This window comes from Pieris brassicae, chromosome 8 (assembly GCF_905147105.1).
Source record: "Pieris brassicae chromosome 8, ilPieBrab1.1, whole genome shotgun sequence".
In the NCBI taxonomy this organism is placed as follows: Eukaryota; Metazoa; Arthropoda; class Insecta; order Lepidoptera; family Pieridae; genus Pieris; species Pieris brassicae.
Window position 1 is genome coordinate 2,683,243 of NC_059672.1, and position 21,767 is coordinate 2,705,009.

Here is a 21,767-nt window from a genome sequence, read left to right on the forward strand (position 1 = left end):
CCACAAATTCGCAGAGCATTGCTTGGTAAAAAAATTACCCATTAATAATGTAGTTCTTAATCTTTGGTACCTAAATACGATTTTCATTTCTTTTTAGGTACTTTAACTAAACTTTATAAATAGTTTTTAATGAGATATACAGCTGCTAATGGCTTTAAATCACTATAGACGGTTGTATGAGTTCTGTGACAGTCTTACTCCTGTGACAAGTACTTTTGTCATTTGTGGACAAATGTGAAGTAGTAACTGTGGATTGTCAATAGTCAAACTTATATGAAAATATTCATCTTGCATGGTTTAATTTTAAGTCTTGTGTTTATTTACTTTTAAGAAAAATGTGAAAGAAATTCAGGAAAAATCTAATTTTATTTAATTATTTCCAAGAAAAAAAAAGAGAACCACAATGATAAATTAGAATTGGATAACTGTAACAGCAATGTCGAATCAGGTAGCCGCTTTCGTAGCGGGTTTAAAATCCCGAAATGTGGATGTCCAGACGAAAACTGCCAGAGAGCTGTATCACTATGCCAAGACGGAACTTCGAGAAGTACCCCAAGAGGAGCTTACACAATTTCTCGATGAATTTAATCACCAAATATTCGAAATGGTTTCTAGCAATGATGTTCACGAAAAAAAAGGCGGTGTGCTTGCTATAGGTTTGTAAATTTATATTTTATTATCATTTAAAAATACATACAAAAATATATATAATATTTCTTTAAATAATATTTTCATTTGCAGTGTGTCTTATTGGAGGTGACTGTGATACAACAAAAACTAGAATAACAAGATTTGCTAACTATCTTAGGAATCTACTTCCATCATCAGATGCAGGTGTAATGGAATTAGCTGCAAAAACAGTTGGGCGATTGGCTACAGTGTCAGGAGTGAAAAGGGCTGAATATGTCGAATTTGAAGTTAAAAGGGCTTTTGAGTGGCTGTCAGAAGAAAGGAATGAGGGTAGACGTCATTCGGCTGTCTTATTATTAAAAGAGTTAGCCATAGCCATGCCTACATATTTTTATCAGCAAGTATCAGGATTTTTTGATCATATCCTTGTTGCCTTAAAAGATCCTAAACAGCAAATACGAGAAGCTGCAGCCAAAGCTTTAAGAGCTGGTTTAGTGGTCACAGCACAGAGGGAAACTGCAAAACAGTCAACTGCAAGGCCTCAGTGGTACATGCAGTGCTGTGAAGAAGCAATGTTAAGCTTTGAAGAAGTTACTATTAAAGAAAAGGGGTCAACAAAAGAAGACAGAGTTCAGGGAGGCCTTTTAATTCTTAATGAACTCTTAAGGTGTTCAAATGCCATATGGGAGACAAAGTATACACATTTAATGAGAAGTATAGATACACAAAAGGACATAATAGTATCAGATGACATTATTTTTATAAGTAGTAAGCTTCACAGCCCATCAGTCAAGAGAGGGTACCTATGTGATGGTTTTAAAACTGAAAATGTACAGTACCCAGTTCCTATTTATGAATCTGAAGTGTGTAAAAAGCTTCTGTCTGAAAAAATTGAAAGGATATTTCATGGTATGTCTTATAATATCTTTTTATCATAAAACTTTTTTCAAGTGCCTCTTGCCATTTATTTTAATTTTTATTTGTTATTTTCAATAATTATATTTAGGATATTCTCTTCATCTTTAAAAAAATAGTTACAGGAACTCCTGAACCCCTAAATACGCAGTATCCCGTATTATTGAGACTTTGTTACTTGAACAAATTGTTATTTCCCTACGAAGTATTGATAATACATATTTATACTCTGTAACTCGAATTTCAAAAAAGAGACTAAGTCGTATTTGTTCAAATTTAAGGATGTCTTACTTGGAATTCCCTGAAACAATAGCAATAAAATCCAATATGAAAGTTCGGGTTTGTGGCTTCTTATATATTGTTTTTGTCTTGAACATGCGCAACGAATGAATACATTCACAAAACAATATATACTTTAAAACTTAAGTTGAATTGTTATTTAAATTTGTCTAAGTTCTTATTAAGTCGAAAACTCGTTAAATCGTCAACTTTTCCCTTGACATTCGAGTTATCTAAATTCCACTGTATATTTATACCTAGGTAAACATTAGAATTATTGTGTACTTGTATATGTAGAGATGGAAATTATACAGTTTCATTCCAAAAGTTTTTTTTCAATTACAGATGTAATGGCCCAAAGACACTTAAAACTCCAAGGTGTACCACAAATTCTGCTGATTATAATTCCTCGATTGGCTGCATTCAATAAAGAGTTGTTTTTAAGAAAGTATCTTAATTCTACAATGCATTACTTACTGACCTCAATCAGAAGCCGGAATATGGCATTTACAACTTTGGGATTAATGGCCGCAGCTCTGGAAGGTGATATTAGAAACTTTATTCCTAGAATTATGGAAGTTATTAAACAAGCCCTACCAGTTAGAGACACCTTGACAAAGAAAAAAGGTTCGATAGATTCCTCTATTTTTGCTTGCATAACACTTTTAAGTAGTGCAGTCAAGGATCTTGTCATAACTGATATCAAAGAGTTACTGGATGCGCTTTTTGCAACTGGTTTAAGCCCCTCATTGACTATCTGTTTAAAGGAATTAAGTGAGAACTTACCGTCTCTTAGAGAAGAAATATCTCAAGGTCTTTTAAATATGCTCTCTTTAGTGTTAAGGAATAAACAATTTTTACACCCTGGAGTGCCAAGAAGCTTAGAGCAACAGATGAGCAATAGTGTGAGTCTTGTAATAGAGCCACAGGATCCGGCTAGTATAGTCTTAGCATTGAGAACTCTTGGCACTTTTAATTTTGAAGGGCACCACAGCCTCTTGATGTTTGTGAAAAGGTGCGCTGATCATTTCTTGCAGAGTGATCAGCAAGAAATTAGAGTGGAAGCTGTCAAAACATCAGCTAAGCTTTTGGCCGATGCTGCATATAGAACGAAAGATGAACCGTCAAAAACCCTGACTATGCTAACAGCAGAAGTTGTTGGTAAGATGCTGATTGTGTCGGTTACTGACCCAGATTATGAGGTGAGGTATTGGGTTCTCGAATCTCTAACGGACATTTTTGACACACATTTAGCACAGATAGAAAATCTCAGCTTTCTGTTTATAGCTATGAATGATGAACATTTGGAAATACGGGAATTAGCTATTTGTATGATTGGAAGATTGAGTACTGTCAATCCAGCGTATGTGATGCCTGGTTTGAGAAAAACACTTATACAATTTCTAACTGAATTAGAACATTCTGGAATGAGTCGCAATAAGGAACAAGCTGCTAGAATGTTGGATAATCTTATTCTACATGCACCCAAGCTTGTGAAACCATACATGGAGACAATTCTCAATGTGTTAGTTCCAAAGCTTAAAGAACCGGATGTCAATCCGGGCGTTGTAATAAGTGTACTAAAAGCAGTAGGAGATTTGGCTGATGTGCACGGTGATAACTCTGGATTACGAAAATGTCTGCCCGAACTTTTGACAATTCTTCTCGACTTGCTCTCCGACGCAACTGCGACTGAAAAGCGGAGCGTAGCCTTGTGGGCGTTTGGCCAACTCATCAGTGCAACAGGATATGTTGTAACACCTTATACTGATTATCCTAACCTCATGGACGTGCTTCTAAATTTCCTTAAGACTGAACAGCAACCGAAGGATAGGCGTGAAACAATTAGAGTTTTGGGCCTCCTCGGTGCTTTGGATCCTTATAAACACAAATTGACAAAGTATAGGAAAGATGGCCAACCAAATTCAAGTTTGGTACCTGTTGCTGACAGCAAAGCAGAGGAAAATAACTTTGACGTGTCGTCAAGTGAAATGCTGGTATTGATGCCGACAGCCGTATTAGATGAATACTATCCTGCAATAGTAATCTCAACTTTAATGCGCATTTTACGTGACCCAACCCTTCAACAACACCATACAAGTGTAGTTCAGGCAGTGACCTTCATTTTCCAATCGCTCGGTATTAAATGTGTTCCATATATATCCCGAGTTACTCCAAGTCTGTTGTACGTTGCCCGCGCAACAGATAGTAACAGCTTTCGTGAGTTTCTCTTTACCCAGTTGGCGAAATTGATTGCGATAGTAAAGCAGCATATTCGGAATTATTTGGATAAAATCTTTGAGCTGATCAAAGAATTCTGGACACCCAACAGCCCTCTTCAACCGACCCTGATATTACTTGTAGAACACATTGCAATCGCCCTTGGATCAGAGTTTAAGGTTTATCTACCTCAATTGATGCCGCAAATTCTTCGCGTTTTAGCGCACGATACTAGTAAAGAAAGAGTCGTAACGGAGAAGCTGCTATATGCTCTACAAAAATTTGAAGACAATCTTGATGATTACATGCATTTGGTCATTCCATCGATCGTGAAACTTTTTGATGCAACGGACTGCCCTATCCCTGTGGCGAAAGTCGCAATGGAGACGGTTGATTATCTATCTGATTCATTGAACTATAGCGAACTGGTCTCCAGAATAATCCATCCCATAGTTCGAAGTTTGGATAGCTGTTATGCCCTGAGAACTACAGCGATGGATACATTATGTGCACTTATAGTTCAACTCGGTCGTAAATACAATGACTTCATACCCCTCGTGCAAAAAGTCGTAGTTAAACACAGGATTCAGCATCAAAATTATGAAAATTTGTTACTGAATTTGCAAACAACGCAATCTTTGGCGTTAGATGAATATCTTCAGGGTACCAGGCGAAAACCAAAGAATAATAATCAAGAGGTGGGTAATAAACTCTTCGTTATTTGTGTATGTTCCTCTGCTAGAAATTAAACTATACATTTTTTACAGGCACGCATAGCGGTTTGTGATACATCGAATACCATTCGGAAGTTGTATGTAAATGCTCACAGTTTGCAAATTGCCTGGACTGTCAGTAGTCGAGTGTCAAAAGACGATTGGCTGGAGTGGCTTCGGCGGTTCAGTATTGGACTTTTAACAGAATCCCACAGCCCAGCTCTGAGGTAGGTTCCGTGATATACCATTGTGACACCACTTTTGTGATTGAGGTAAAAGTATAGATAAGAAAACTAGGAAATTGTGAAAATTTAGTTTTTTGATTGTTTTAAAAATTGGTTTTAATCGCATGGATTGATGGTATCTTCAGACGGTATCTCATGTCTGAGTTTCCTCGTCATCAAGCAATCGTCTGGACAATCTGTTTCTACCGGTAATCTGTCCAGCGTCTCTCCTGTGAGGACCATGAGTCTCACTTGATCTGTCCATCTGGTTGGTGAAAGTCCACTAATCTTTTGCTTTCCGTGTTTCCAACCACTATCAGTTCCTCCTAGTTCTCATCGCCTTTGCGCATTGTATGCCTATATTAACATAATTGGTGACCACTAGATCTTGGAATGGTGATCTCCTTCTGTCGATGTGATGAAAAGACACAGTTTACTTTGTTTTAACAATGTGCTATGCTCTTAACCGATTAAAAACATTGACTTTCAGAGCCTGTCTAGCGTTGGCACATAACTACTCCCAATTACTACGAGATCTATTTAATGCGGCCTTTGTGTCGTGTTGGACAGAACTAGATAGCCGATCGCGGACTGAATTATCAAATGCTCTGGAACAGGCTCTGACCGCACCAGATGCGCCTGAACTAGCCCATACTGTCCTTAATTTGGCAGAATTTATGGAGCACTGTGAAGGTGGGGCTCTTCCGATATCGACACACCTTTTGGGTGAATGGGCTATGCATTGTAGAGCATATGCAAAGGCTCTGCATTATAAAGTGAGTATTTTAATAATTTAAGAAATAAGTTTTTTTTTATTTAAGGTTTTATATGATTATATTTTTTTAATTTTATGGACTGGTAACGAGATTCAGAGAAACAAATTCAGAGCATGTTTATGATGATATAATTTTACATATAGACGTAACATTTATTACTAATGAATCTTACAAATGAATAAGGTGCATTGTAAGTGTGTTGTGGTTGTAACTGGCCCTGGCTCAGCATTATGCTGTGGAGCAGACGTGTTCCACAGCGCTGGTCATAGTGCCAGAGGCCCCATAAGCTAGTTGACGCCTTAGACGCAAAAAAATGAAAATAATGTATTTATAAAAATAGTAGGGAAATTAATAATGATTATAATTAACTGTGTAAGTATAGAAATCTTGGAAGATTTGTGTGTAAAAATACATAGTAAATAAAAAAAATATGATTGTTACTAAAACTACTATAAGAAATTTACATATTTTTAGGCGGACTAAGAACTAGATTTCGTGGGATTCTTCCTTAGTATGTACTATATAACTACGACGAAAATATAACATAAATAATAAAATGTGAACGTCTAATGTCGTATAATATCATCTAAAAAAAAATCTATGGAGGTACAACCTTTTTAGGTCTGGGCCTCAGATTTCTGTATCTGTTTCATTATCATTTGTTAATCTTATAGGCAAGTAGGTAATCGGCCTTCTGTGCCTGACACATGCCGTCTACTTTTTGGGTTTTAGGCAAGCCTAGGTTTCCTCCGAAAGTTTTCCTTCACTGTTCGAGCGAATTTTAAGTCCGCACATAGATAGAAAGTCTATTGGTCTATTGGTGCCGGGGATCGAACCTACGACCTCAGGGATGAGAGTCGCACGCTGAAGCCAACATTGCTAATAATGTCATCTATTCGTGACATTATTTACACAATGTGATGTAAATAGAACTAGAACCTCATACATATATATAGCAAACATATTCCCTCATATTCAATAAGATTTTTTTTTAATGTAAATTAAATAACATCTATCATTTCTATAATTTTTCAGGAAGAAGAGTTTAGAACAGGTGCAACATCTCAAGTAGTAGAAGCTTTGATTCATATAAACAATAAACTACAGCAAAAAGAAGCAGCGGAAGGCCTACTTGAAAGAGTAATGACCCAGAGAGAGGCAGGAAACACCAGTTTAAAGGTGCAAATCCGTTGGTACGAGAAATTGCACAACTGGGAAAAGGCACTCAATCTCTATGAAGAAAAGTTACCAGAAGGCGATATAGAAGTCTGTCTTGGAGAGCTTCGCTGTTTCGAGGCATTAGGCGAGTGGACAAAGCTGTATACCAGCGTGTCCAGCAGTTGGACTAATATGACCGACGATGAAAAGTTCAAAGCCGCAAGATTGGCGGCCGCAGCTTCATGGGGTCTCAACGAATGGGATTCCATGTCTAACTACGTCAATTTTTTGCCAGAAAACACGCAGGACGGCGCTTTCTACAGGGCTGTTCTGAACATACATAACCAGGATTATACTACGTCGAAGTTATGCATCGATCAAGCGCGAACGATACTAGATTCTGAATTAACAGCTGTAGCCGGTGAGAGCTACCAAAGAGCATACGGCGCTTTAGTTAGTGCCCAGCTCTTGGCTGAACTAGAAGAAGTTATTACATACAAACTTGTCCCAGAACGTAGAGAGTCTATACGACAAGCTTGGTGGACCAGGCTTCAAGGGGGGCAGAGGTTAGTCGAGGATTGGCGCAAAATACTCCAAGTGCGCGGTTTGGTATTAACGCCACAGGAAGATATGGCCACGTGGCTCAAATTCGCCTCATTATGCAGAAAAAGTGGAGCACCTCGACAAGCTCATAAGACTCTTGTGATGCTGCTGGGTATAGATCCAAGTGAGAATAGAGATATGCCACTTCCAACTCACGAACCGAGGCTAACGCTAGCGTATGCCAAGCATTTGTGGGTGGCTGGAGACAAGCAATTGGCGTACGATCAGCTACAGCGATATGTGGAGAATGTTGACACGGTACACTCCAGGCTACTCGCTAGATGCCACTTGAAATTAGGCGCCTGGTGTGAATCTTTACTCGGTATAAACGAGCAGTCTATCAAAAAAATCTTGGATAACTATGAAAAAGCCACCGAACATGCCACAGATTGGTATAAGGCGTGGCACGCCTGGGCCTACATGAACTTCGAGACGGTGTTGTTTTATAAACACAAAGAAGATAACCCAGACGCAAGCGAGGTCAACCCTGATGAAACAATACAAAGGCATACCGTTCCAGCTGTAGAAGGGTTCTTCAAATCAATAAATTTGTCTCATGGAAGCTCGCTCCAAGATACGCTTAGACTATTGACTCTTTGGTTTGACTACGGTCACCATCCTGCCGTACACGAAGCGCTGGTCGAAGGGATCAGAACGATCGAAATCAATGTCTGGCTGCAAGTTATACCGCAACTAATTGCAAGAATCGACACTCCTAGGCCGTTAGTAGGGAAACTGATTCATTCCCTCCTAATAGACATAGGAAAATCCCATCCTCAAGCCCTGGTTTATCCTCTGACTGTAGCTTCAAAGTCGTCATTTGTTGACCGCAAAAATGCCGCTAATCAAGTTTTGAAATCGATGTGCACACACTCAAGTAACTTGGTCAGCCAGGCCGCTATGATATCCGAGGAACTCATTAGAGTTGCCATCCTGTGGCATGAACAATGGCACGAGGCTTTAGAGGAGGCTTCGAGGCTGTACTTCAGCGAGCATGACGTGAAAGCTATGTTTAAGACCTTGGAGCCATTGCATGCGATGCTGGAGCGCGGGCCAAAGACGTTAAAGGAAATATCGTTTAGCCAAGCTTACGGCAAAGATCTTAATGAGGCACAGGTGTGGTGCAATCGATTTAAGGTAAGAAGAAAAGTAAAATCTATTTCTATAAACAGGGAACGTTCAAGTATTATGTAACGAAAATGGGGGGATAAAACCTTGTAAAGGTTTATGATGCGGAGCGGACTTTGAATTACGTACGCGTTGTTAATATTGTTACGAGCTAGGGGATCGGATAGAAAATGCAGTTCATTTCTTGATAAATCAATGAGGAATTTATGGGCACAAATTAATTGCAGAGATGCACTTATAACACACAAAAACAATCACTTATTACTTCACTTATGCACACTTCACACAGTACTTTATCACTTGTAATCACTTTATTCGCACTTTATCGCTTCGGTGTTTCTCTCTTGTTATCGTATTCAAAACTAAAGGTGACTAGTCGCGTTTCGGCTCGCTTATTATTATCCCTGGGAATAATTCTAAACAATATTCGAGAACTCTCTAGGTAGGTCTCAGTAGGCTTGCTACTGAGTAGCGATTGCACAATTCTAGAACGTCCGCACTCTTTGTCTCTTTCGCACGTTGCTCCGTCCTTGTCGTACGGCGTTCTAGAGTGCTCAGTCTAGTTTCGAGAAAGTTCTGATCTTCTCTCTCTCTCTCGTATCATTTCGTCCTTGTCTCACACCTAGAAAGTTTGGTCTAGAATATTCCTTCATCAAAGGGGTCTCCTGAAAACTGCACCAATCGACTACACATATTCTGAAACCGACTGAAAAAAGGTTTCAGCTTCCTGAAAACTAGGGTAACATTATGAAAATTACAATTTTCTAATATGTGATTAACCCTCACCTGAAACGGTCAGAAATCATATTACAGCCTGCTGAAAAGTTCTCTAACTAGTGGAAAAATCTAGAAACATTGCAGTCGACCCGTCTTCGTAACAATATTATTTTCGACTTTCCAGTACTTTACACCACATAATGGTAAGTTTTAGGTATAAAGAGTCACTGGGGGTGGTCACGAAAAGTTTTACTATTGGGTAAAGAAAACGTTACGGCGCGTTTCATGGAGGGGGGGGGGGGTCAAGAATCTCCAAAAATTACGTGACGCGTAATACTTGAACGCTCCCAAATTCATTTTTTTATATCTATTTCAGATATTTTTTGGACAAGCAAAATTATTTCTTGTGATCTCGATGTTGTCATATTACTAATATTATAACGTAGGTTCGATCCCCGGCTGTGCACCAATAGATTTTCTTTCTATGTGCGCATTTAACATTAGCTCGAACGGTGAAGGAAAACATCTTGAGCAAACTCACGCCTTAAAAACCTCGAGGTGTCAGGCACAGGAGGCTCATACTTGCCTATTTTCTATATATTCTATATATCTGAGGCCCAGACCTAAAAAAGTTGTAGCGCCATTGATTTATTTTTTAATACATAATTTACCGTTCCTGTCATAAGGGCGCTTTAAATAGAAATGCGGAATGCAATACACCCTTTTGGCATGTTGGTGATCACCCTTCTGTGCCTGACACATGCCGTCGACTTTTTGAGTCTAAGGCAAGCCGGTTTCCTCGCGATGTTTTCCTTCACCGTTCGAGCGAATTTTAAATGCCCACATAGAAAGAAAATCCATTGGTGCACAGCCGGGGATCGAACCTACGACCTCAGGGATGAAAGTCGCACGCTGAAGCCACTAAGCCTTCTATTACTTAAACTTATATATATTCTTCAGGAATCCGGTCAAGTTCGTGACCTGAACCAAGCATGGGACCTCTACTATCACGTCTTCCGCCGCATCAGCCGGCAATTGCCGCAACTGACGTCATTAGAGCTGCAATATGTCAGTCCGAGCCTTTTGAGCTGTCGTGACTTGGAGCTGGCAGTACCGGGGTCATATGTGCCTGACCACGATCTTATACGCATTGCGCATATACAGAGCAGTTTGCAGGTACGGGACCATGTTGGTTGAGACATCATAAAATAATCTTCTTAGTTTTCAGGGCTTCGTCATCTTCTTTAAGGGATATAGATTCCACCGCAGGAGAGCTTTGTAAAATTATCAGTCGTGTTGTGTTGATAGAAAATTTAATTATTTATTTACACTTCGTCACATTTATAGAAAAATAAATAACATAATAGTAACTCTTTATTTTAAGTGAAAATACACATATGAGGGGTAGTTCTTTAAAACCGAAGACCAGGCAATATAACACAAATTCCCTAAAGAACTTTCTTCCAAACCGAGTAGTGGCCGACTGGAATAGGCTTCCAGAAAGTGTAATTATGGCACCCTCTTTGAACACTTTCTCCAAATCACCAAATACGCGCGCATGAATATAAAGCTGATAGTGTGTTTATGTATATAATAAATAATTATACATAAAAATTATAAGGGATGCAACGGGCGGCCTTATCAACACAAGCGATCTCTTCTAGGCAACCGTAGTAAGGAAAACAACTGGATATAGTGACAATACAAAAAAATTAATAAAATAAATTAAAAACTAAAAACCTACTCTCACGGCTTCAAAAATTCTGAAATATTTAGAGTCCATTGTTTTCCAACGTGTGGTCCACGCCCTACAAGGGGCCAATTTCATTGTTGGGTTATTTCAAAACTAACTAACAAACTATTATTAATATCATTTGGAATGTGAATTTCAGCTTTACATTATGATTTGAAAATTTACACTTTTTTTCTTTAAAAAACTTCGTCTAAACTTCCAAATTGTTTATCCCTCAAACCTATCAATAATTCCTTAAGTGAAAAATTACATGTTTTATTATTAAAAACTATGTTACTGATGAGATACTGGTTTAGACGTTACGTACGTCACTTACCACACGTTTACAAATTAATTTACTATTACCTCATTATCATCATTACTATTACCTATTTATAGATAATATAAATAAATTTATTTATTAGGAATCTCACAGCTAACATACATATTATGAACAAACACTATAGACAAAAAACAAGACAATATAGAAAGCCAAAACATATTACACAGATAAACAATATGTATGAAACTGAAAACATGAGTAATATTAATACACAAAAACACAAGAAAAATTAAAGAAAACTGAAATTTAACATCAGACGACAGTAAATATTATATAAATGAACATTTAATTACTGTTATTTACGGAACATGATATATATGGACATATCTTTCTTCATTGAAAATTTTTATTGGGATGTTTATTTGTTCAATATTTTATTGAACACCTTTTCAAGGAAGCGAAATCTCATTAGCTAAGGAAAATTATAGTATTTTAATTCAGTACCATTCGCGATCATAATATAGTTAAGTAAATCAATTACTGATCTACAAACAAGTCCTAACACCTGTATGGACTTATGGTTGCCAGCTGTGGGGCTGTACCAGTAGTAGTAACATCCAAGTAATCCAACGATTCCAAAACAAAATGCCCAAGGGAATTATCAATGCATTATGGTACATTCGCATTTACGACCTTAATGACGTCTCCACATTAATAAAAAAGACTGCTGGAGCACACGAACATAGGCTTCACCATCACGTGAATGTCGAGGCTATTCAAATCCTTGACACCACGGGCCTAGTGAGAAGATTGAAAAGGACAAAACCATTTGAACTAGTGAATTAGTGTTAGTGTTCTTTAATATTAAGTGCTAAACAGTGAATGAAAAAACAATTTAACACAAGAAAAATAAGTCTTTCCTTTAATAGAGACTATAAGTAGTGTCATTGGCCACTTACTTATGATAACAATCCTTTTTAGTAAATTAGGTTAGACTTAAATTACTTATTAGTCTTAAGTTAGGCTAGATCGTAATGTTCCATGGTAGTTCGTAGTGTTCGCAGAGAAGACACATGTATATAAAAAAATATAGTTAAGTTTCTCAAATAGGATTTACTTGACTCTGGAAGAAGCGATCACTATTTTCCACGATATACCTCCACCTTGACCAGTTCTGCGGGAATTTACAATCGCGTAGACTAATATTATTATTTTCAGGTAATAACATCGAAGCAGCGGCCGCGCCGGCTCTGCATTCGCGGCTCGAACGGAAAAGACTACATGTTCCTATTAAAAGGCCACGAAGATCTGCGCCAAGATGAAAGAGTGATGCAACTCTTTGGCCTCGTCAATACTCTGCTTCAGGCCGACCCTGATACCTTCAGACGAGACCTGGCCATACAAAGATACGCTGTTATTCCCCTGTCAACTAATTCTGGATTAATAGGATGGGTACCGCACTGCGATACCTTGCATTCACTGATAAGAGATTATAGGGAAAAGAGGAAAATACTTCTCAACATTGAACACAGGATCATGCAGAGGATGGCATCGGATTTGGAGAAGCTGATGTTGATGCAAAAGGTATACTGGGGAGGTAAAGGGCTACCTGGTATATGTATAATATGTCCCATAATTCTCGGTCATAATGGTCGCCAAACTCCAAAAAAGCACATTGTTTCTTTCCATTTTTTGCCATCGTTTCTTGAAGTATGGCAAATGGAACAAATATATGATAGAGTTGAGTAGTTTTTGAATCCACTTTGAAAGATTGATACACGATTTAACTGACTTCGCTCGATAGAAAAAAAATCCAAACATTGCCAATTTTTGACACTTTGAATTCATTTTATGACGAAAGTGTTTGCATAACATGATTTTGAAATTTACACGATATATTTAACGCAAGTCAAGTAATCCATTTCATAAATAAACATTGATTAAATTTTATTCAATTAATGTTTTACATAAATAATTGTTATTACGGGCCGGCGCACCTCAGTGCTCCAGCGCAGAGACTGACACAGAAATTCGTGCTGGGATAGGGCCTGAAGGCTTTTGCCAATTTATCGTGATATTTTTAATTTATTTTACAGAATAATACAATCTATATGATGGTATATTACATTTGATAATAGCTGTATTAATGTAACAACAGCAGTTTTGCAGAAGACACAAATGCATATACAAATAATTCTTTAACCTGTTGCTGAGTTAGCAAACTGATCGGGTAGTCTATTTATTAGCTGCGGTAGCAAATAACGTTCTCTCAGCTAAGACGTTTGCTCTCGAAGTACAGAGCTCTAGCTATAGTCGACGCATTATGAACTGAGTCTGTCTCGCTCGCACTTACAGGTCTTATGGAGAGGTGTAGTACGTAAGAATTGTGGAGACGCATATCTATAACGGGATAGGTCCAATCGATATGCTAAATTATTTTAAGTATTAATAGTCATAATTTATCTGAATATAAAAGTTTTAATTTGTAAGATAAACTGTTGGAATCCACGTAATCATGGAAAAACTGTAATATGGCCGGGAAAAGGGCCGTTTGTAGTGTTTCTAATCCTCATCCGTATCTTGTCACCTGTATCATCCTTTAGGTTAGTTATCAGAGGTGGTGCTTGGTCTCTTAAAATACTTAGACACATCGACGCGTGCGCAGGTAGCTAAGTATCGGCCGACAACTCAGTTTAATGCGCCGTCCCTACAGCTGGGGTCTGTACGTCATGCAGCTCGAAGCTGTGCTCTCTATGTCTAGATTATATTACTACAGGTTCAAGAATAACCGCGTAATCAAATAATATTATGGTTTAAATATTTAAAAACTTCCAGGTGGAAGTATTCGAGCATGCCCTTGAACACACAGCTGGAGACGACCTTGCGAAATTACTTTGGCTTAAAAGTCCATCATCAGAGGTCTGGTTCGAGCGTCGAACGAACTACACGCGTTCTCTTGCTGTGATGAGTATGGTGGGGTATATCCTGGGGTTGGGAGACAGACATCCATCTAATATTATGTTAGATAGAAAAACGGGGAAATTCCTACATATAGACTTTGGGGATTGCTTCGAAGTGGCGGTTACGAGAGACAAATTCCCGGAGAAGATACCGTTCAGATTGACCAGGATGCTGATTAATGCTATGGAGGTAAGAGAGTGCACACAAAATTTTGGTTGACAATAGCAAAATAATGTTATGTAATTCTTGGAAAAATAATGAGAGTACATTTTTACGATGCGCGCGCGCACACCGTCACAATAACCGATACCCTGAAATTAGCATAGTCAACATTTTAAAACAAACAAAAAAAAATCTTATATATGTAGGAATAATTTTTTGTGATATTTAAATAAACTTAATTGAACTAGATAATGCGTTATAATAAAACTTTCAATGTATTAAATTTCAATAAGCTTTCTTAGTGTCGTTTTTTCGACAAACCTAGAATAAGGCGAAACATAAAACTTTTAAAAATATTTATATCTTGTTACGCCTAAGTATAACTTCTAACGCGTATACACACAATACACGTTTTTTTTAAAAATTAAAAATAATTTTAATTTATTTGCCAAATTTCACCTAAAGCTGAAAATGAACACTCAGTTCCCAATAATTTTCTTTTTAATGTATAAATTAAAAATTGATTACACAGGTCTAAAAATTATAAATTAAATTTAAAAATATTTCTACCTATGTAGAACTGTAACTGTTCTATGTAAGGACGAGTGTCACGTTAGATAAATGTATGTTATAATAATATACATACATAATGTTTCCGAAGATTATTCTAATTAGAATTCAAACGATATTGCCTCAATCAATGTTTATTGATAGAGTATGATAAGATTAAGAGGATATCTAGAGGTAAAATGTTAAATAAATAATAGATTAGATAAAAACTGTATGTATTATAATTTTAATACAATTTTTATTAGTTAATCCGTTGGGTACATAAACTTGGGAAATTTTTATGCGTTGTAAATATATTTGTTAGTCTTACGTATATCATTGTATATTTTTATTAGTCGTTTCACATCTGACCTCTATTGAAGGCAGTTTTAGCCGCGCACCACCACTATGTGGAACCAGCTGCCCACTGAAGTAATTCCGAACCAATTCCACTTATGGTCCTTGAAGAAAAAGCATACCAATTCTCAAAAGGCTGGCAACGCACTCGCTTCATCTGAGTGTCCATGGGCGGCGGGTAACCCTTAATAAATGTGAGCCTCCTGCCCGTTTGAATCCAGTTATATAAAAAATATTGACCCGAGTTTAGAAAGTATCAATTTCCTAATTAATGACGGATTTTTTTTTACTTTATCATCTCTGATGTGCTTGCAAGTGCTAACTGTATATAGCGATAGTATTGTCTTTTGTTAACATGGCTTTTACACATTAAGAAAACACTGTTTTAACGGATTGAAGCTATGTATTATAAACTAATTATTTACATAATTTTAAGTAATTATAAGTTTATAATAATAATTGCTTCAATCCGTGTAAAAGTGTTTTCTTAATGTATATAGCGATGTTGAAGGGCCTACTATTTATAGTTCACATAGGTAATGAAATGTTATATTATTATTTTTGGCCTATACCAGACCATGGCGAACCAAAGTTTCGGGACTTTAACGTAAAATGGTTAAAGAGTATGTACTTGGTTATGCAGCGCGTTTATCCGGAGATTGGGAGTTCAAGTTAAATCGTTTACAAATTCAGCATAAAACCCATGTTTTCGCTCATAATTTTCAATTATTATGTTAGTTATTGTCATTAATTCGTGTTCTGCAATATGGACCCCTTTTGGGTAAAAGTCTCCCCTGAACTTTTCATTTGGATCCTCCCTCCACCGAAGTCTTTATGATTTCAGGGAATCGCTTCTGTGGTCTCCTCGCGTTTCGTTTTCCTGGAGGTGTCCAACGGGTGTCTTCGGTTCGGTTCTCTGTACACTTTGCTTAATATTCCTTATCAAATTTTAATCACATATTTTTGGAACAGGTAACAGGAATCGAAGGAACATACAGGCGGACATGCGAATCAGTGATGGAGGTATTACACCGACACAAGGACAGTGTTATGGCGGTACTAGAAGCGTTCGTCTACGACCCCCTGCTGAATTGGAGGCTCATAGACGCGGGCAGAAGATCTAGAACCGACGTGGAATCTGGTGATGGCTCACCACAACCGAATAGAAGCAAAGTGACCGTGGACGATCAGCCATCTGAAACAAACCTTAATAAGCGAGCGCTGGCTATTGTGAACCGCGTCAGGGATAAATTGACGGGAAGAGATTTTCCTCATATAGATGATAATAGTGTATCGGTACAACTGCAAGTGGATCTGTTGATTCAGCAGGCGACGAGCAATGAGAATCTTTGTCAGTGTTATGTCGGCTGGTGCCCGTTCTGGTAAGGTCCAGCGAAGACACGATGAAAGAGATTTTTCTGTGTCAAATGTCAACGTCAACGTCAACGTGTTTTTGTTTTTTTCTTTGGTGGTCTTAATTAATTTTAACTATTTATGTATATGCAGAGTGATGTTTTGCTAAGGTTTTTTTTTTTATATAACCATAGGGAATATTTTTATATTGAAAGAGAAGTGTTTGCCTATTGGCGTCAGCGTGCGTCTCTCGTCCCTGAGGTCGTTAGTTCGATTCCCGGCTGTGCACCATTGGGCATTGCCTTAGATCCAAAAATTCTCACAGGAGACTGATCACATACCTTCCTATTAGATTGACAAATGATCATAAAACAGATAAATCTGAGGCCCAAACTTAACAAAGTTGTAGCGCAACAGATTTTTTTTTTTAATATTGTTTATATTAGGTTGTTGGTTGAGAGTTGGGACTTAGCGCTCAAAATTACTATAAAAAGTCAAGTTTAGATCGTAAGCAACTGAAAGGTAAGTTGATAAATCTCAACCAACGCCTAGCATTTTCCATTATAAATATACTTACTAACTTCCTCTATATATATCTGCAGCTGTTATTTTGACGATAATTTTGGATGTGTTTAGACGTTGATATATTTCGAGCACTGAAGTAAATGTATGACATCGGGTCGAACAAATTGGTGGCACTGTATCAATTTGATGATTTAACATAATTTGTGATATTTGTGGTGGTATGCGCCGTGATGTAAATAAGATCAAAGATCATATTTGTGCCGATTAACAAAACACTTTTCAAATTTAATATTTACATTTTTTTCTTATTTTAGCCTAATATTGTTTGTAGTAAAAACAAATTAAATATATAGATACATTGTTTGTTACGCAGGGAATTATAAAAACAATGCTTATTAAGGGAAAACAGTAAATAATTCAGTAACCAGTGATTTGTAACATTTAAACCAAAAAGTGTATGTAAAAATTTAATTGTATTTGAAATATGTCGAGCTCAATAAAGCGAAGTTATCTTTTTAAATAATACCTAATCAAAATGTAAATACCAAAAAAAACTACGTATTTTAATTGTACACGAGTACGTGGAGATATTCATGCTGGCAATTTCTGTAAATCACTCGAAATATCATTCGAACGAAATGCAAATGTAAACTAAGAAATTTTTTAATGTAAATCACGTGTTACGTAGTTTTATTTCAATATATGATTTATGAAAGGGTACACTCCAGGGAACAAGGCCGAGTAGATATTTCAAATTACTGCTTTAAACAAAATTATTGTCTACCCGCTTCTTCAATACTTCCTCACATCTTTGGTGAGGAACCTCAATAACTTCATAGTTGGTGTCATAGATAAAACCCGAAACATTGGCGAGTTATGCAGGTACGATTTCGTACGAGGCACATGGAACAACTTTGTGTATCTTGTCCCATAAGGAGGAGGGGTTTTAAGAGAAATTAACGACAGCAAATAGGGGCTAATTATCCCATCAAGAATTGCGTGTAATCATAGGAATGGCAAAACGTTCCGCCATATATAAGTGAAAGTGTAACAGCGCGTCTGACTAAATAATCTGTAATAAATATTATGTAGGTAACTTGTAAAAATAATTAATTCTTTTTAATCATTTACTAGCAGATTTAGAATTGTAAATGATAATACTGGCCCAGTACAAAATTTGTGAAACCCTTCCCAATGTTTATATTTATTTCGTATAGAAGTGAGAATTAGATTTAGTTAATTGTAACTATAGGATTCCTAAGTTATAAAGAGTATATTTTGAACAATAGAAAATTTAATCTTCGCGGTTTCACTTCACAAGTTTTGTAATGAAAAATGATAATTGGAAATTTCGTAAATTAAAATGTTTACCTAGATGAGACGGAATATTCGTGTCAGCCTAGGCCCTATGGCTAAAAAGAGAACCCAATACCAGACCATGGCGCCCTCATTCTGCACCAAACTTCATCATGTGTCCAACTAGTGGGAAGCCGTCCAAAGCTCCGCCGACTGGTTCTCGTTCCAGGTTTTCTCATCGATCATCGGCTCCGGCAATTGGCTCTATTGGCTACGTCTGTGACAATGATTCTTCTACGGATCTCCTCATTTCTGATTCGATAGCGTAGGGAAACAGAAAGCCTCTCATAGCGGTGCAAGTGAAGCGGAGTTAAAAGATCGAGTCTCGAAACATCGCCGAGACAATATACTAGCCGATAAGCTGAGCTTTTTCTGAACGCTAAATATACTCAAAGTAGTTCTCGTTTAAAATATTATAAATTGTGTAAATAACAAAAAATAGTACAAACGCCAACTTTGCTAGATGCTCCACATTGTATATAAACAATAATATGGTTCCAGTGCCTTTAGCGCCACATTTAAAATAGTCAATACGATAATGTTCAATCGAATAGATTGGAATAGTTATACGTATTTTCTTGCTTCCGTGTTAGTTCGAAAACGCTCATTGAGCGTATTACAAAAATTTATTGTTACTTAGCTGTAAGGGTTGCTTTTTATTATACGTATTCTAAGGGTGTAATTTGTCAATAAGTTAATAAATTTAAGCCATATTTATGTAAGGATTGCTTAGTTAATATTATTGTACCTTGTGTACTCAGAATAAATTTAACGTTGGTTTAAATCGTTTTATTTATTGCTTACTCATCGAATGCATGTGTGCGTTCAGCATTGTACGTGAATACGTACATTGTATAATTATAATCATTATAGTTATAATTAATTGCATTTTGCAGTACTTGTGATTTTATAGCTTTCATTTTATTTAATAAAGTTGTGTTGGCCTAGTTTCAACGTGCGACTGTCATCCCTGAGGTCGTAGGTTCGATTAACACTTGCTTGAATTGTGAATTAAAACATCGTGTAGAAACCGGCATACTTTTGACCCAAAAAGTCTTTGACCAAGAACGCTTTCCCTTTTAGAAGCAAAAAAATCCCGTACCACATGCAGAATTCTGAGGGTCGGATCTAAAATACACGATTGGTAAATATATTATTTTTATACCAACCGAAGGGGTAGGCATAGAGATATTCAACTACTACTGTCCTGACATACTTCTATCGCTTCATCTACTTCTCCAGTACCTCCTGACCCGACCTCACCATCAAGGTTGCCTTGTATTTACTACTTTTTATCTGCTTCTCATACATCCGTTCATGGCCAAAACCACTTAAGCAATCCCTTTCGTATCCACGTACTCTTTTAACCCACAATGCTCACGTTTTATTCCCCCCTGTGGGGCGTGGGCCCTACTGTGGAAAACACTGCGTTAGATAGTACATTAATAATTATATATTTAAACTCAACTACGAAACTTAATTACTCAATAATTAACAATGGTTGTAAGGAAAGGGTTTTTTAGCATCCGTCTAAATATTGTAAATATTGTTTAGATTTTTAATAAACGTTAGTTTATTCATAAACAAGGAGTACCGCTGTATATTATCACTGAAATACAATGCCATTCGTAATATAATATGGCATAAGTCTTAGGTATACAATATCCAAACATATTTGTTAAAAATAAAAAGTGCCAAGTAACAGACGAAAAATTATTTAAAAAATATTAGCGTGTATAAGATAGTATTTTAAATACATTTACTTTAACTAAAACAATAGATTCTTTAATTAAGTTCTTTTTCAGTTCAAGACCAAGGTTTAACACGATACCTCATGAATTCTTCATAAAATAATCACTGGATGCTGGTAACTAAACAGCCACATTAAATAAAATTCACCTTCATTCTACATTCTTTAAGAAATTACAATTACCTTATAGGCGCCCAACAACAAAACATCGTTACACAATTTGCGTACATTTGATTCCTCTCCACATAACCAATAGACAAGTGAATTGCGTACTTACATCTCATAGCATAAAAGTCCATTCAATCACACAGCATTGTATCTAATCAAGGATAGTTAAGCTTAATATTTCGTAATCAGTATGCCAGTGACCGCTCGGCGCGATGGACAACTCACCGTGCAACTCCAAATGCAACCGGTCTACTACAAATTTAAATGATATACGAGATTTCGATTCCCTAAGTAAGTGTTCAATATATTTTTTGGCAATCGTACGTAACGTTACGCATTAATTCCTCTTATTAAATTGTTGATCTATTTATGTTTACGTGACCTAAATTAGTTTTAAGAATAAATTAAATCTCGACCCTGACTGCTGAATAAAACTAAAAATATTTTTGAAATCAATAAATATAGTGACACGACGTAATAGACACAATAATCGCGCGCATACGAAAGTATTTAATGTTATTTTGATTTTAGATGACGTAGTTCAGAGTCTAATACGCGAAGCAATAAAAATAAGAAAGAGAGCGTACTGTCCGTATTCGAATTTTTCTGTTGGTGCCGCTTTATTAACCGAAGAAGATTCCAAAGTGTACACTGGATGTAATATTGAAAACTCCACTATGTCCCCAACCATTTGCGCCGAGAGGACTGCAATCCCCAAAGCTGTATGCGACGGCTATTTGAAGATCAGAATGATTGCTATCGTAGCGCATCAAAAGGATTCGTTCACAGCACCATGTGGAGTTTGTAGACAGACCCTTAGTGAATTCCGTGGGAGCGATGGTGACATAGAAATATATTTAAGCAAACCAACAATGGACAAAGTGTTATGTACTAGACTTTCCGAAATTCTTCCACTCTCATTTGTTAGTTTTAAAAAAGATAATGTTAAATCATAAATCGATATATTTTTATAGATTTATTCAATGACTATTTTTATAAGATACAAATTTATATACAAGTTTACATCAGGGGATTTCCCTTATAAAGTTACACCGTCGTTATAACGAAGTTGTTATTAAAATTATAAAATACATCATTTTGTGTTTTTTATTCGTATTTACTTATCATATAACAAAGCCAGATAAGTCATGACAGAAATGTTATCTGTCAATCAGAGTAAAATATTAGACACGTTTTACGCGCGAACC

At 36.8% G+C, this 21,767-nt stretch overlaps 2 protein-coding genes across 2 annotated transcripts; both read left to right on the forward strand.

Moving 5' to 3' along the window:
• The first annotated feature begins 286 nt into the window (after nucleotides 1-286).
• On the forward strand, nucleotides 287-19,419 carry LOC123713832 (serine/threonine-protein kinase mTOR). Its single transcript, XM_045667716.1, has 10 exons — nucleotides 287-656; nucleotides 742-1,539; nucleotides 2,170-4,742; nucleotides 4,812-4,984; nucleotides 5,472-5,757; nucleotides 6,793-8,655; nucleotides 10,324-10,539; nucleotides 12,597-12,962; nucleotides 14,214-14,528; nucleotides 16,380-19,419. The coding sequence occupies exons 1-10, from the start codon at nucleotides 437-439 to the stop codon at nucleotides 16,791-16,793; spliced, it is 7,224 nt and encodes a 2,407-aa protein (XP_045523672.1). The 5' UTR covers nucleotides 287-436; the 3' UTR covers nucleotides 16,794-19,419.
• A 1,302-nt stretch (nucleotides 19,420-20,721) lies between these two features.
• LOC123712826 (cytidine deaminase-like) lies at nucleotides 20,722-21,655 on the forward strand. Its single transcript, XM_045666110.1, has 2 exons — nucleotides 20,722-20,850; nucleotides 21,091-21,655. Exons 1-2 carry the CDS (start codon nucleotides 20,772-20,774, stop codon nucleotides 21,513-21,515), a joined length of 504 nt encoding a protein of 167 aa, XP_045522066.1. The 5' UTR covers nucleotides 20,722-20,771; the 3' UTR covers nucleotides 21,516-21,655.
• The last annotated feature ends 112 nt before the right edge of the window (nucleotides 21,656-21,767 follow it).

Coding starts and splice junctions, on each gene's coding strand:
- LOC123713832 (XM_045667716.1), top strand. CDS start 437: ATGTCGAATCAGGTAGCCGCTTTCGTAGCGGGTTTAAAATCCCGAAAT. Junction 4,985..5,471: donor TCCCACAGCCCAGCTCTGAG/GTAGGTTCCGTG, acceptor ATTGACTTTCAG/AGCCTGTCTAGCGTTGGCAC. Junction 8,656..10,323: donor TGTGGTGCAATCGATTTAAG/GTAAGAAGAAAA, acceptor TATATTCTTCAG/GAATCCGGTCAAGTTCGTGA.
- LOC123712826 (XM_045666110.1), top strand. CDS start 20,772: ATGGACAACTCACCGTGCAACTCCAAATGCAACCGGTCTACTACAAAT. Junction 20,851..21,090: donor ACGAGATTTCGATTCCCTAA/GTAAGTGTTCAA, acceptor TTTTGATTTTAG/ATGACGTAGTTCAGAGTCTA.